Genomic DNA, 17795 nt, shown 5'->3' with positions numbered 1-17795 from the left:
CTGGGACGTGTTTTACCAAGAGGAAATTGCAGTGACGCGATCGACATAGATACGCAAGGTTTTAACGACGATTTAAAAAAGTTGGAAAGTTGGGTGCAGAAAGGCGGGTGGGTGTGGGTGGGGGGCAGTGGTGGGTGGATGTGGGTGTGGGTGGGGGTGGGGGGTTGTGGCGGGTGAATGTTGGTGGGGGGCAATGGTGTGGGGGGAGGAGATTGTGGGTTGGGGGGGAGAGTGTATAAATGGAGGCAGGGATCGGTGTGGGTTGCGACAACGAGTATATATGAATTCTATTTTCGCATCCAGTTTAGACGCGAAACTAAAGCGGTAAGATCACCAACCTTCATAGCGAGAGAAAGAGATCGACCGACTCAACAATATCAGCTGAGGGTAATGGGGGGGAGTTATGATAGTGATGGGGGGAAGGTGAAAGCATGAAGGAAGGCATGAAAGAAGGGGGGGGGGAAGATAACGGGAGGTGTGCATTATCAAGACAACATTGAACAACAACAGATAAGCTGGGTACCGTTGCTTGACACAAGCATAGCCTCAAACATTCAACGATATCGCTGCTCGCCGGTTCAGCAGCGTACAGTGGTCATGCTTGAAGCTCGCTATTAATTGTTACTTACAGTGTTTATTAATATAGCTGTGATCTGTCGCAGTGATCAGAGATATAGACGATCAGAACACTGTTTACTCAAATTTATAGCACATTTACATCTCCTCAGCTCCACCTCCAGGACCTCAGTGGCTTTGACTTCCACGATGAAGAGAAATGTAAGGGAAAGTTTTCGTAAAATTGTCGCGTGCTTCAGTGTAGCATTTGCTTTTATTATTAATTATAATAACAAATTTAAATAAATTTTAGTAATAATACTGGAACTAAATTAATACAAATTATTATAACTGCAAATTATGTTGATACAATTATAATAATTATTTATAATAATTATAATAATAGAGTTTGTGCTACAAATTTGGGTTTCTAGAGTCTAGAGAAAATACAGGACAGACACAAGGAATATATATTGAAAGGTTAACCCCGCTTCCCGGTATACACCGAGAGTTTACCTAAGTGTTGGACTATGTTCAGGACTGAAGTATACTTGCTGATTGCTCAGTAAGCTGTTGTGGTGGACTTAATAATCCTTCGGAGGTTGATAGGTCCTTAAGCCCAACAACAAACCAGCCAGACAGGTCCACCACCTTAATGATAACTAAACTTAATTCACCCAAGCGTCTATCGTACATTCAGACTTCCAACACATACAAACTGTGGCTGAACTGTGTGTTTTAAAGCCCAGAAAATCCATGCGACACTCCATAGCGTCTCCATAACCGCCTCCTTAAAGAACACCTTGGCAAAGACTTGGCGCAGAAGAGCTTTAAGAGTCCATGAATCTTGTAGAAACCATCCTGAGGCCATCAACACTGCTATTCTTCCGGTCTAAAAAGGTGTCCAGCAGCTGGACACCCTCATAAATACTGTCAAGCAGTATTCTCCCCCGCGATAGCAGCCTGACGATTAAATGCGACCTCAGCACACATTATACATATACTAAACAAAAAATCTACCACTAACGGGCTGTTCATGCCCGTGCCACCTCTTGGATGGCTAAATCTTCATCAAATCAATCAAAGACTTGGAGGAACATGGTACTGTACAAGACAGATGTTTCATTTGCACGAAGAAAGTAATTTCTTCTTCAGTGTAATTTAAAGCGTAGAATCACTACAAGAAATAATCAAGCCATCGAAACAAGATTCCCTATGATATTTCAAGAAATCATATGAAACAAATGAGAAAAAGGCTATTGATAGGTGGTACTAAGACTTTATAAAAAAAAAAGTCGATCGGTGGCTTTTTGGAACTTTATAAAAGATTGACAACGAATAGCTTCTGGTGACTCTAAACCACCACTGAATACACATGGCTACTCTGTAGCTACCATAGATATTAACTGGGACTAGTACAGTCGATTTTTTTTAGTGACCCCTTATTAGAGGCTTTTTCTGAACTTATTTCTAACTTTGCAAGCTAGATGCAAGTTACAAAATCCACATGATGTTTGTAGTAAGTGGCTTTATATAACATATAAATACTGTATTCAGTAACCACTGTAATCTGATCATCTGTAGTTCTTACAAACAAAATAATTTATGATAATAATACTACTACTAATAATAATAATTATAATAATAGTAGTAGGCATCCATCAGTCTCAGGAGACTATGGACTTGCGCTCTGGTTGTCGGTCTGGAGTGGCCTCTCCAGGGCGCAAAGCCAGGGTAGGTTGATACTTAGGAGAAGCTGTCACCCATGCAGCAGGTTCCCCCCCCCCCCCCGTCTCCACGGCGCCGAAAGTCTCCAATGGAAAGGCAAACACCAATACGATTGGTTCTAGCGCTGTGGCAGGAACTGACAGCTCCGGAGTTGACTTCGAAATTGGTGAAAGAAGGTACACAGGGACTCCAAACCCGGAGACCGCCGTGGTCGGGGCCGCAGAAGAACCACCCCAGCGAGGGCAAGAACGACCCCAGCCTCCTGAAGCAGAGCCTGGGGGGCCGCACGACCCCCAGGAGGTGGACGTCCCGCTCCCGCACCTACGGGTTCCTGACAGAGATCATCACAGCCTCCTCGCACCCGAGGCCGGCTTCCTTCAAGACCAAGTAGAAGGAAGAGTGATAATTATTAATTTATTACAATAATATAATTAATTAATAATTATCACTCAAACATTATAATAATATTAATAATTTGTTCGATCCTCCTCATGGCTCCAATTAATTTTCTCATTGATACATCACGTCAATGTGACTATTTTGGTCAATAATAATATTAGTAACACCATTATACCACCTGCAGTTGGCATGTCTGGGAGTGGTAACGGCGACCGGTGTTGCCATCTACATGGTCACCACGCTCCTGCACCCGCATACAACGAAGCCAATGTATAGGTATCGGTATACTGCATTACTCACTTCACACGGGTAAGGAACCCGCGAAGTTGATTTATTAGTTTTCCGTAATATTTGGTGCCAGATTCAAATTTAGGAATTTAAATATATTTTGAATGTGCATATATATAAGTTTTGATTTTATTTTTTACAAACATCGTTTGTATGGTCTCAAATTGTTCCTCTGTTAGGCTGATTAGGATTGAACTTAAGGTTCAGTTCATTCAGCGTATTATTGGATAATACGTAGCCTATGTATTAGCCACGGTTTAAATATCACAACAATTATATGAAGGTTAAAGTTCTCAGTGATTGTAGGAGTCTATCTCCATAGACGAAGTCACCGTTTAGTGGTATAGGAGCTCGTTTATTTATAGTCAGTGATAATCTAGATATAGTAATCTATGTATATATAATCTTAGTGATGAGATCATTTACAATGATCACAATTGTAACCCTTACTGAAGGGTATACTCTCCTGTTTTGTGAGTACTGTATTCTATACTCTGTGTGTGCTATATTGTTTTATGAGTATTTATAATATATATTCTTTAATACTATTACCATATTTAGTATCTTATCCTGTGAGTACTTTAATTATCGTTACAGCATATCACCTGCCACAATCCCTAACAATGCAAAGTATTCGGAACCAAAATATGTAGATTTTCCGTATGAAGATTTTAGGATCAGCAACAATGTATCATCAGTTTCTGAGGACCTGCAGGCAATAAACCAGCCAAAAAATAGAGACGTCCTTGATCCTTATAATCCCCAGCTGAAGAAAATTTTATTTTGGAATTCAGTAAGTTTGCTGGTTGCGTTATATATATATATATTATATATATATATATATATATATATATATATATATATATATATATATATATATATATATATATATATATATATATATATATATTTTTTTTTTGTTGAGAAGGAACATTGATTCACATTTGTCTCACTTATACCGTGTTAATATCCACTATCTTATATTATTTAAATCGAACCAATCCGTTTCATTTATTTTTTATTGTACCTCACTTCACTTCACCTCTCTCCTGCCTATATGTCCAATTCTACTGACTTGTAAATCATCCTTCTGAATGCGTATTATTAAATACGAAAGTACTTAAGGAAATTCCTGTTTCAATTCTTCCATTCTTAAGAAGGAAATAGTTTTAAATGTTATTTACTAAATAACATGTTTAGTGCCAGACCTGTTATAAATAATGCCGGGTCAACACCTGTATGACCTGTTATTTATAACAGGTCTGGCACCAAATATTACGGAAAACTAATAATTGTGCCATAGGCACAATCAGAAAACACTGTATAAACATCAGAGGTCCACGGTTGTTCAACGTCCTCCCAGCGAGCATAAGAAATATTGCCGGAACAACCGTGGACATCTTCAAGAGGAAACTAAGCTGCTTCCTCCAAGGAGTGCCGGACCAACCGGGCTGTGGTGGGTATGTGGGCCTGCGGGCCGCTCCAAGCAACAGCCTGGTGGACCAAACTCTCACAAGTCAAGCCTGGCCTCGGGCCGGGCTTGGGGAGTAGAAGAACTCCCAGAACCCCATCAAGCAGGACTAAATGATATCAAGAGGCAGGAGGGCTTTGAATAAATTTCCAAAATATTTGTCAAGAACGCGAATATTAATTAATAAACTTTTTGTCAATACATAATTTCTTTTGGCGCAAAGTGACGTTTTCAGTCGAATTTTTCTAAGTAAATTATTCATATCTAGAAAAATAAGAGCATTATAGAGGAAATTTGAGGATCTATTGGGCCACACTAGGAATTTACCCAGCCACTCTAATTTAACTTGTACCCATGGCTACGTAGTCTGTCTTGTGCTAATTTATTTAACCCATCAATATTTCCCAAGAATTTCCGACTGCTCTTATGTTTCAGGTTTTCGGCGACAAGTCGTTTTATTTCGGGTTCGGACGCGAGCCGTTCCTGCGTGCCGGATGCCGGGTCAACACCTGTATGACCACAGCTGACCGCTCCATGTTCCCGCACCAGGAAATTGACGCTATTGTGTGGCATTTCAGGTCTCAGGATAAATCTCTCCCTAAACAGCGGTGAGCACTCATTATTATTATTATAATATATATAGAATAATTAAACATTTTAATGAATATTATGAAGTTATATTGCAAGGTGAAAAAGCTGTGTACATCTGATAGCTCCTTATTGACACTGTCCTGATGGGCAGGTCACCCCACACCCGCTACGTGTTCTGGCTGTTGGAGTCGCCTTGTCTGATGTTCGGGAGCGCCGAGCCCTTCAACCAGGTCTTCAACTGGACGTTCACCTACAAACTCGACTCGGATTTCCCAAGACCGTATGTGGCTGTTGGGTTGAGTTTTGAGACTAGTTATCAGCGGTGAGCTACATTGCACAAAGATATCTCATTAACGTAATATAGCAATGAAAAAAATCAAGGATATGATGAGAATTCGAACGCAGCACACTGTGTATTCTCACAATTATATATCCCAACCAACTCGGCCAGCCTCAGGACCCTTAAAGGATTAAGTTGAATCCAATAGATTCCAATGCTTTTGAGCAAGTCGTGGTTGTGATTCGAACCCAGTGTGCAGGGTCGAATCCTCATCATATTTTCTACTGATTTTCTCATAGGCTGCATTGATGGGACTCTGGTAGCCTCAGGGTGAAATAGGGTACATTGATGGGACGCCAGGGGTGAAACTTTCATTTAATATTAATTTGGATTGCAACGAATATTGATTCAAAATGTAAATTTACGAAATACACAAGAATTTGACGGCGATTTGAACCCGCCTTATTTATAATCCCCATCAATAATCCTCGATCATTAACCTCCGACCTACAACCCTTGACCAGAAAACCTTTGTTCAACAACCTTTGACTAACAACCTATAAATCGAGTCTTCAGATCTTTAAATCATTGCAGCAATACACACACAGTTGACAGTTGAGTGGCGGGCCCCAAGAGCCTAAGCTCAACCCCCCGCCCACCCACTCCAGGCATAACGTAACTAAGTACACACACACACATCAAAGAGGAGCTGCCGCAAATGAACCAAAAGGCCTCTGTTTTAGTTTCATTGATTCTCATGTTCTTGTTATGTTGTTCTTGATGTTCTCGGCAGGTATGGTTCAGTGTACAGACGCCGCAAGCCCGAGTTGGCCAGCGGCCGAAACTACGCAGCTGGGAAGACCAAGATGGCCGCCTGGTTGGTCTCCAACTGCCATGCTCTCAGTGGCAGAGAAGAGTAAGAGAGCCTTATACTACTTCTCATATATATATACACACACTATATATATATATATATACATACTTATATGTCTGTTACATAGTTATGTTGTTTGTACAATTGTGCCTTTTTATACAATTATGTCTCTCCCACAATCACGTATTTTATACAATTATACATCCATCCATCAATCAGAAAAACAGGAAAGTGAACGCTTGTGGTAGATATTAGATTGACATTCAGTGAAATGGTCATGTCCCGGAAGGATGTGGATTGTGGAAGGAGAAATGAATCGGTCGGTATATGAAAAAAAATTATACTATGATGGTTCAGTCATATTGAACGAATCGATGGTGATAAAGTGGTGAAGAGAGTTTGTTCTAGTGATTCCAAGCGTAAGCGGAAGATAATAAGGTTAGGTTAGGCAAAGCTAGGCTAGGTTAGGCTAGGCTAGGCTAGGTTAGGTTAGGCTAGGCTAGGCTAGGCTTTTAAGGCTAAAAGGTTAAACATAGACGAACATTGTTTGAGGGGCAATGGAAGCAGAAATCGAATGTGATCACCGCATCAAAATCAGCAGCCAACGGAGTCTAGTGGAAGATATTTCGAGTAAATTTTGTGTAGTAGCCCCAAACAATTTACGAACAAAAAATCTATTTCCTCTTCTGTGAGGCGGTAAAGATACTGTTTTTGAGAATGTGTTTAATAAGAGTCCTCCGAGATCTAGTCAGGCATAATGAATGTTGTACATGTCACAAAGAACATACTATAATATCCTTTAGTCACATTTTCCCAATTCTCTGTCAACAACCAGAAACATTACAAGCGTATGAATGTGTTAAACTGGGTATGGAAGAGGAAGATAAATGAAGAGAGGACAGAGGAAGAGATATAATGGAATGTGGAAAAAATCACGTAATTCAGAGATAACACCATCAGTGGAGTCCAAGAAATGCGGAAGTACTTCGTTCATAATGATGTACTGGCGGTACTCAGCGAAATATCCAAAATTTGCTTACTGTAGGTAATGCATGCGTGGGGGGCAATTAAGCTGTTATTTTCTCGTTTAATTGTATTGACTTCCCATTGTCGGGGACAGAATACCTGTTACAAAGTCCTACGTACTACTGACCTTTCCCAGGAGGCATATCAGCCCATATTTAGTCTCCGTGGTGTAGTGGTAAGACACTCGCCTGGCGTTCCGCGAGCGCTATGTCATGGGTTCGTATCCTGGCCGGGGAGGATTTACTGGGCGCAATTCCTTAACTGTAGCCTCTGTTTAACGCAACAGTAAAATGTGTACTTGGATGAAAAAACGATTCTTCGCGGCAGGGGATCGTATTCCAGGGACCATAGGATTAAGGACTTGCCCGAAACGCTACGCGTACTAGTGGCTGTACAAGAATGTAACAACTCTTGTATATATCTCAAAAAAAAAAAAAAAAAAAAAAAAAAAAAAAAACATGTCTAAACCTGCAGGCGATGAGTCACAATAACGTGGCTAAAGTATGTTTACCAGACCACACACTAAGAGGTGAAAGGACGACGACGTTTCGGTCCGTCCTGGACCATTCTCAAGTCGATCGACTTGAGAATGGTCCAGGACGGACCGAAACGTCGTCGTCCCTTCACTTTCTAGTTTGTGGTCTGGTCAACATGCCTAAACCTCTCTCGTTCTTCCCGGAAATCGAACCCGACACCTTTAGGGTGTGAGCTGACTGCTTTAACCACCACGCCACGATGCACTTCAAGTACGTGGTCACTGTATCGTTACATTTACACTTCAGGCTGGTCCAAACGTTGAGGAAGTGGTTGGCGATTGACCAATACGGTAAGTGTGGACGCTTACGGTGCAAGAGCCGTGATGTTCAACAGTGCTACGCTCAGCTTGCCAAACGCTACAAGTTCTACTTTTCGTTTGAAAATTCTCTCTGCCGCGATTATGTGACAGAGAAGCTTTTCAACGTGCTAAGGTACTTTCTAAATTTCTTTAAATAAAATCCTGAGCCTGAAGGGGCTTTCTAATTTTTTTAAAATAAGCTTCTAAGTAATAAGGTACTTTCTAGATTATTTTAAATAAGCTTCTGAATCATAAAGGTACTTTCTAAATTGCCCCAAATACGAATTTTTTTAGTTATATCTTCTCAATCGCTATTAATTAGCTTTTCTGAGTCATAACCTACTTTCTAAATTGTTTTAAATAAGCATTAATTAGTCATAAGCTACTTTCTAAATCAAACTATATAAGCATGTAATTGTGTTGAGTTACTTTAAAAATTCCCACAATAGGCTTTTAAAAAATCTTGCTACTTATATTTTAAAAAACTTTCATAATTACACATTACTCCGACAATATATTTCTTTGTATTAAATTCAAAAATATTTTATGACAGCTAACCTTTGAATTTTTAGTTTAATTATACTATTTTTTTTAATAAATGTTGATGTGGTCGATAAGAGAAAATACTAATTAAAGCAAACAATATATTGACAAACCATACTAATTATTAGAAATGTATGCAGACGAGGAGTCACAATAACGTGGCTGAAATATGTTGACCAATCCACACACTAGAAAGTGAAGGGACGACGACGTTTCGGTATGTCCTGGACCATTCTCAAGTCGATTGTGACTCACAATCGACCTGAGAGTGGTCCAGGACGGACCGAAACGTCGTCGTCCCTTCACTTTCTAGTGTGTGGTTTGGTCAACATTAGAAATGTATGCCAAATTTGACTCATTATATCATCGAAACTTTGTAGGTGTGGTAGTAGAGTGTGGTTTTGACCATTGTGGTGTGGTAGACAAGTGTGGTAGCTATGACAAGTCAGGTCGTCCTACAGGCTAGACATGGTACCTGTGGTCTACGGGCTGGCTAACTACTCACAACATGCACCGCCTCATTCTTACATTGATGCCCTCAGCTTCCCTACCGCCAAGGCCCTCGCTGACTATCTCATCTACCTCGACCACAACGATACTGCTTATAATGAATACTTCAGGTAAGTCCTCTAACCAGTCATGATAACTTCATACTCCTAGACAATGAATACTTCAGGTGAGTCCTCTAACCAGTCATGATAACTTCATACTCCTAGACAATGAATACTTCAGGTGAGTCCTCTAACCAGTCATGGTAACTTCATACTCCTAGACAATGAGTACTTCAGGTGAGTCCTAAAACCGGTCTTTTTTTATAAGTGAGAGAGTGACAGGCACAGACCAAGACTGACAAAGATTAGAGACAGAATAGCACAGAGACGGAAAAAGACAATAGATAGATGGATGGACAGATGAGTAGGAGGTTAGAGAGATGAGCAGAAGGATAGATAGATGAGTAGAAGGATAGATAGATGAGTAAAAATGATAGATAGTTGAGTATAAGGATAGATAGATGAGTAAAATGATAGATATATGAGTAGATGGATAGATATATGAGTATAAGGATAGATATATGAGTATAAGGATAGATACATGAGTATAAAGATAGATATATGAGTAGGATAGAATGATAGATAGATGGATAAATCGATAGTAAAGCTGCATGGATAAGTTGATGGATGCTCAGCCAGATAGACAGAGAGATGGATAAAAAGATCAACAGTGATGTTGATAGATAGACAGAAGGAAGACAGAGACCTGGCCAACGCCTCCCCCCCCCCTGGAAGGTCTATAGATTTTGGCGTATAGGTCTATATAATTATAATTCAAAAACGCGTAAGTATCTTCCAGCAATTTTTTTCCTATCTTCCGATCCTCCGCCAATTTTTGTACAATTTTCTACTCTTCCGATCAATTCAGTAATGTCTAGGTTGGCGAAATGTTTTTAATATTAATATAAATTTATAACCTTTTCCTATGGAGATAAACACTCGCTCCTCTATGGAGATATATTCTCTTTGGAGATATACTATCTCCTTGATCCATAAAAGTGAGAAATGAATAATTATTAAAATCATAAACATTATTAGTGACACTTCTCGCGAAGGAATATCATATTAACAAAAGGTTTAATACTATAAGTAATTTCTATATATTTATTTTGAAAAGTATAGGAATCAGACAGTGAAAGAAACATCAAGATCTCTCAAATCACTCTTTGCTTCCAATGAAAAAAATCTTTCAAATAAATTTTCTTACTGTCTATTCAGATTAAGTTGAGAGCCTTATTTCATTAAATATTACAGTAGATGATCACTCTAAGTTGATGAGTATGTGTTGATTTGTTTTTACTATCACTCAATCACTCGTGCAACAAAACATTAGGAGATATTAATTCCTCAAACTGGTTTTAATAAGTCGTCTTTCGCTAACTTCCCCGGTTTTCCCTAAATCAACCGGTTCAGGTTGTCGTGTAAGAGCTGTGGTATTTTGTGATAGCCAATACTGGCGAGGACATGACTCTGTGGTACAACACCTAACCCTACAAGTTGCAAGGTAAGACAAGAAGGTGTGCAGCTCTATCTTATCTATACGATAAGATAGACGAAGCTAACTATAATAGTTATCCCCCTCCTGCTTTACTCAAATATACATATGTAGTCCTTCATGGCTCTTAGATATCCCCCTGTATGGGATACACAAGTACCTGGGACAATAGTACACAAGTACCTGGGACAATGGTACACAGGTACCTGGGACAATGGGACACAAGTACCTGGGACAATGGTACACAAGTACCTGGGACAATGGGACACAAGTACCTGGGACAATAGTACACAAGTACCTGGGACAATGGTACACAGGTACCTGCGACAATGGTACACAAGTACCTGGAACAATGGTACACAAGTACCTGGGACAATGGTACACAAGTACCTGCGACAATGGTACACAAGTACCTGCGACAATGGTATACAAGTACCTAGGACAATGGTACACAAGTACCTGGGACAATGGTACACAAGTACCTGGGACAATGGTACACAAGTACCTGGGACAATGGTACACAAGTACCTGGGACAATGGTACACAAGTACCTGCGACAATGGTACACAAGTACCTGCGACAATGGTACACAAGTACCTGGGACAATGGTACACAAGTACCTGCGACAATGGTACACAAGTACCTGGAACAATGGTAGACAAGTACCTGCGACAATGGTACACAAGTACCTAGGACAATGGTACACAAGTACCTGGGACAATGGTACACAAATACCTTGGACAATGGTACACAAGTACCTGCGACAATGGTACACAAGTACCTGGAACAATGGTACACAAGTACCTGGGACAATGGTACACAAGTACCTGCGACAATGGTACACAAGTACCTGGAACAATGGTACACAAGTACCTGGGACAATGGTACACAAGTACCTGCGACAATGGTACACAAATACCTTGGACAATGGTACACAAGTACCTGCGACAATGGTATACAAGTACCTAGGACAATGGTACACAAATACCTGGGACAATGGTACACAAATACCTTGGACAATGGTACACAAGTACCTGGGACAATGGTATACAAGTACCTAGGACAATGGTACACAAATACCTGGGACAATGGTACACAAGTACCTGCGACAATGGTACACAAGTACCTGCGACAATGGTACACAAGTACCTGCGACAATGGTATACAAGTACCTGCGACAATGGTACACAAGTACCTAGGACAATGGTACACAAGTACCTGGGACAATGGTACACAGGTACCTGCGACAATGGTACACAAGTACCTGGGACAATGGTACACAAGTACCTGGGACAATGGTACACAAGTACCTGGGACAATGGTACACAGGTACCTGCGACAATGGTACACAAGTACCTGGAACAATGGTACACAAGTACCTGGGATAATGGTACACAAGTACCTGGGACAATGGTACACAAGTACCTGGGACAATGGTACACAAGTACCTGGGACAACGGTACACAAGTACCTGGGACAATGGTACACAAGTACCTGGGACAATGGTACACAAGTACCTGGGACAATGGTACACAAGTACCTGGGACAATGGTACACAAGTACCTGGGACAACGAAGTCGTTGACTGATCCATCAAATTAATGCTGGGTAGGTGGAATCTCTCAAGTGTCATCATCATACTCAACGTTCAGCGAACCAGCGCAGTGTGGGTGAGATAATTTGGGATACCAAGTGTGACAGCCGCCATGGGAGCTACTTAAGTGGATTGCTTCTCAAAGCGGGTGGCATTGGTTGTGTGGCACTAATGGCCCTTCACTGACTTAACTACGCGCACGAATATACATCTAGTTAAGAGGTGGGACCAAAGAGCCGAAGCTCAATTCCCCGAAAGCACATCTAGGTGAATATATATTTATATATAATACTCGAAACTTAAAACAGATTTCTGTAGCATAAACAAAGTTTAAATCAATATAACTACTTATATTTAATACAAGCACAATAACTCAACTTACATGTTCAGGAAAAGTGTAGCGGGATCTGATAATAATATTCGTATGTCACCAATTACTAATTTAAAATTATAATTACAAAGAAAAAAATTCGAAAATCTTATATAAATACAGAAGAATAAAAAAAAATACCGATTAATAATTAAAATTTTTATGAAACACAAATATTACACAATAAAACTTATTAAAGTTTATACTCCTTTTTTTACTCGAAATAGAAACAATTATAACACAAAACCATCACTCCAAATAAGCACAAAAAAATACTCATATCAAGGGTGACTAAAATATAATGAAGTCTTCGATGCGCATAAGTACAAGGAAACACAGAGGGACATCGCCTTTAAAACATGCTTACCATTATCCAAGCCAGCATTCTCAGTGACGAGGAAAATCACGTTATGAGACGAACTCTTCTTTACAAGAGTCTGGCATTAAAATCTTGGATTAAGGCATGCCGTGCATAATCTTTATATATACATAAAGATCTATATGCAGAATCTTTATATAACAGAGAACTGCAATCCGTATTGGATATTAATGTTGGAGTTGTGCAGTTATATACTATGTACTCAATGGCCAGCAACCTGTTGGAGGTCATTATTGACACAAGGGTTTATTTTGATGTAGAGGATAAGTCACGTTAAAACCTCCGCTTGTTTTTATATATCTCGCATACTTAAAACAATACAATGTTAATCCCTCCGTCCTACCTATACGGATAGATGGAAGAGAGAGACAACTAATCATAACAGGAACGGAACGACTAGAATAACAGAAGAATGAGGTAATTACTCTAAAGACAAAATAGCAGCCCCAGCAAAGTTAAATCAAAACTGTAGATTAAGGAAACTGTGTCATTAAAATGAGAATATCTGAATTATGTTGAAAAAAGAAACGAAATTGAAATTCACCAATGAAACATACATGTAAGTGATGTATGTACACCACTTCTTGGGTTGTATACAATGAGAGTTTACTTTAGTCCTGGACTATATTCAGGACTAAAGTATACTTCCTGGATGGTCAGTAAACTATTGTGGTAGCCTGAATAACCTTCCAGAGATTGATAGGCTTTAACCCCGGCACCAAAACAAGACAGTCACCCCTGCGAGCGTCAAGAATTATATCGTGCCGTTCCTCCCAACAGATGGAAGAGGTATTACAGCGTACGAATAGATTGGCTTAGTAAAGCCAAGCCGTATTGCGACCTCTGTGAGCGACTCCACACCGACTCCACCACCAAAGTTTACAATCTGGAGCAATGGTTTGTTGAAGACTCACAATGTCTCACTCGCGAAGACCCGCTCATCAACGCCTTCATCAATGGGTAAGCCATATCTAGTGTTTTGATGTTATGTTAGTGTTCATATTCGACAAGTTGTTTTTTGTTTACAAATCTGTATTGGTTGAGATATTGGTTGGGATATTCATCTGGTTAGGCACATGGGACCTGTTTGAGCACCTGATTGTGCATTTGGCACCTGGTTGGGTATTTAGTTGGGCACTTGGGATCTGATTGGGTACCTAGATGGACATCTGGGATCTGGTTTGGAAACATGAATTTGCATCACTCAACGAGCATACCCACTTGATGTGCCCAGCACTTGGATGGGCATTTGGGACTTGGATAGGGAACCTAGATGGGCACTTGGGACCTGACAGGCACCTAACCTACAACAATCAACACACAAACCCACATTTCCTCAACCAATGAGGTGGCTTCCAAAACGGATTCTGTTATTATCCATGTCCTTAATAAGGACGTATGTGGGCGCGTGTATTGTGATCCAAACCGCTGAACTTACGTGCGTGATTAACCTTAGTTTTCTAGGGATTTACTCTCTTAAGATCTTCAATCATGGTGGTACCACTTGATGACTATTACAGTTATCTTGAGGTTATCTTGAGATGATTTCGAGGCTTAGCGTCCCCGCGGCCCGGTCCTCTACCAGGCCTCCTTTTTGTTGCACACCCACAGGAAGCAGCCTGTAGCAGCTGTCATACTCCCAGGTACCTATTTGCTGCTAGATGAACAGAGGGCATCAGGGTGAAAGAAACTCTGCCCATTTGTTTCCGCCTCCGCCGGGGATCGAACCCGGAACCTTAGGACTACGAATCCTGAGCGCTGTCCACTCAGCCGTCAGGCCCCTTTAGTGTAGTATAGTGAGGTGCAGTGTAGAAATGTTCAATATATCTCCTCCTGGGATCATGGCGGCTAGAGTATGTTCATTCTTCAGTGTTTAGCTGGTATAGTATATCCATTCCTCAGTGTGGATATAGTATATCCATTCATCGGTGTATAATGGGTTCAGTATATTCATTCATCTGTGTATAGTGGTACAGATGTATCCATTCCTCAGTGTATAGTGGGAACATTATATCGATTTATAATGTGGAGAAGAGAGTATACTATTCCTAAGTGAATAGTGAGTTCCGTCTAACCATTCTTCAGTATATACTCGATTCAGTGTAACCATAGAGAATATAGAAAAGACAGTATAGCCATTCCACAGTGTAGATTGGGTGCAGCATATCCAGTCAGGATATAGAGGGAACATACAATCATTTTCATAGACAAATGTTGCTCTTAACTCTGGTAGCGTCTTGGGTGTTTGGTTAGGAAAGTGATTGTTGCATCTCCTCCATTTCCAGGATTGTACGTGTGAAGTTGGCTAGATTGATTGTTCGTATTGCGTACATTTTTTTTTTGTTGAGATATATACAAGAGTTGTTACATTCTTGTACAGCCACTAGTACGCGTAGCGTTTCGGGCAAGTCCTTAATCCTATGGTCCCTGGAATACGATTCCCTGCCGCGAAGAATCGTTTTTTCATCCAAGTACACATTTTACTGTTGTGTTAAACAGAGGATACAGTTAAGGAATTGCGCCCAGTAAATCCTCCCCGGCCAGGATACGAACCCATGACTTAGCGCTCGCGGAACGCCAGGCGAGTGTCTTACCACTACACCACGGAGACTGCTACGTAACAGTTGCATTGCTATACATTAGTAACATAGAACTATATTCCTATATTCTTATGCGGAAAATCCGCAGAGAAACGGAAAAGAAAGATGTATTTTTCTTTTCCGTTTCTCTGTGGATTTTCCGCATACAAGTGATCCGTGTTTCGTGATCGTAAATTGCATCCTATATTCTTATATATGAAATGCTTGTAACGGGAACTATATTGGTATATTTGGTGATGTTTGTAACGGGAAATGCGATGTTTTATTTAGATATGTTTGTAACAGAAACTATATTGTTATATATCAAGTTTAAATGACTAAATTCGCTTAGTAGTTTCTGTGTTTTTAAGTCCTATTTCTCGTAACAGGAAAAATGCACTCACAGGGAGTGAAAGCTTGTTTCACAGACAAAGATGAGTTTAATGAAGACTTTACAGACAGAGATGAGTTTAATGAAGACTTTACAGACAGAGATGAGTTTAATGAAGACTTTACAGACAGAGATGAGTTTAATGAAGACTTTACAGACAGAGATGAGTTTAATGAAGACTTTACAGACAGAGATGAGTTTAATGAAGACTTTACAGACAGAGATGAGTTTAATGAAGTCACACAGAAAAGAATGCATTCGTAAAGAGTGAAAACTTGTTTGACTTCACAGACAAGGATGAGTTTAATGAAGTCTCCGGCTGTCATTCACACGGCAGGATTGGATAATCTTTCATTTAATCATTTACTCATTAAAATCTAAAGACTCAATATGACATTTTTTATCATATTTTTCTTGTAGTCGAGTTATACCTATTAATGATCAAAATAATCTTGGGATGCTATAATAATCTTTGATCACTTTGCCAATTATTACACTCAGTGATTACGATGTAGATGACTTCAGTGATTAAAGCAACGATTGAGAACAAAATAATTACTTGTTTAACCTAAATTTGAACTTATAAACAGTAATCAAATCCTCGCTCAATGCAATGTGCTAAATATGTGTTTCATTCCACACCAACATTTTGGTCAGCCACTAGGACTTAGTTGCTGACCCTGTGATTGATTGATAAAGATTAAGCCACCCAAGAGGTGGCACGGGCATGAATAGCCCGTAAGTGGTACAATTTTTTTTCTCAGTGTTCTGAGGTTGCATTTAACCATCAAGCTGTTATCGTGGGGGAGGATACTGCTTCACAGTTTTTATGAGGGTGTCCAGCTGCTGGACACCTTTGTTGACCAGGAGAGTGGCTGTGTTGATGGCTTCAGGGTGGCCACTGCATGATTCAGGAACTCTTAAAGCTCTTCTAAGGTCATTGGTTGCTTCACATTCCAGAAGATAGTGAAACTGACCCTGTGACTCCGTCTGCTGTCCAGCACATGACTCTCTGTGGTAAGTCAGCACAATTTCCAGCAATTATTTGTGAAAAAGTTGAGTCACATTCCAACTATTCTTTTCAGGACAAATTCACTCTATAGCCATCTAATCTCTATATAAAACTTGTCACTTGTGAAAATATGTTTATCTATATGAATGTAATTAGGAAGTATGCTGAATGCATTGTTTTAACTGCAATTTTATTTTCGTATTCTAGAGTGAGTGTGGAAGTCAAATGTCAGTGAGACTATTATTTTGGTTAAAGGCGAACTCTGACGGACCCGCCATAGGAAGTGCGTCTCACCAATGGAGATTGCATTTGACACTCTGGAGGAAACTCGCAGATGCGTATGTCATATCATTTTCCTCCTGTGTGGAGACGTCTGTAAAACATTTAGAAGACCATTGATGTTATGAGCTTCGACACTTCTAAACGCGAGGTTATTACTGTAATAAACATCCTCTTAGTCCTTCGCCGCTCACACACTGCTAAATACATGTAAATAATGCTGCCATGAGTGAGGAAAGATGTACAGGTTTCGAACCTTGTTGAGTGTAAATCAGTTAGTGAAATAATTATTACTGAATCTGCATAAATACAAAAGAAGTGAATTGGATAATATTAATATAAGTCCAGTATTTTTTAAATTAGGTAGCTTAATAATTGGCAAGAGTTGTAAAGTAAAGAATATAAATAAATAAATAAATATATATATATATATATATATATATATATATATATATATATATATATATATATATATATATATATATATATATATATATATATATAACAAAAGAATAGGGGTGGTAGGAGAAGAAAATATCAAAGTGTTCAGTGAGGA

General features: G+C 39.7%; 1 protein-coding gene across 3 annotated transcripts; it reads left to right on the top strand.

The window, feature by feature from the left end:
* Positions 1–529: 529 nt before the first annotated feature.
* Positions 530–17562, top strand: LOC123771152 (alpha-(1,3)-fucosyltransferase C). 3 transcript variants are annotated; one of them, XR_011223735.1, is made up of 11 exons: positions 530–777; positions 2867–2991; positions 3568–3763; positions 4877–5049; positions 5184–5312; positions 6106–6228; positions 7995–8180; positions 9052–9210; positions 13759–13938; positions 16909–16965; positions 17168–17562. XR_011223735.1 is itself a non-coding variant. In XM_069309479.1 (10 exons), exons 1-10 carry the CDS (start codon positions 766–768, stop codon positions 16855–16857), a joined length of 1395 nt encoding a protein of 464 aa, XP_069165580.1. In that variant the 5' UTR covers positions 530–765; the 3' UTR covers positions 16858–16891. The 3 variants fall into 3 exon arrangements, 2 of the variants coding, with proteins under 2 accessions (XP_069165580.1, XP_069165579.1); XM_069309479.1 differs by lacking the exons at positions 16909–16965; positions 17168–17562 and adding an exon at positions 16713–16891 and having other exon boundaries at positions 2867–2958; XM_069309478.1 differs by lacking the exons at positions 16909–16965; positions 17168–17562 and adding an exon at positions 16713–16889.
* The last annotated feature ends 233 nt before the right edge of the window (positions 17563–17795 follow it).

The sequence above is a fragment of the Procambarus clarkii genome, chromosome 65, assembly GCF_040958095.1.
Source record: "Procambarus clarkii isolate CNS0578487 chromosome 65, FALCON_Pclarkii_2.0, whole genome shotgun sequence".
Lineage (NCBI taxonomy): Eukaryota > Metazoa > Arthropoda > Malacostraca > Decapoda > Cambaridae > Procambarus > Procambarus clarkii.
Note: the sequence above shows the minus strand (reverse complement) of the source record. Positions and strands in the feature narration are given on the sequence as shown.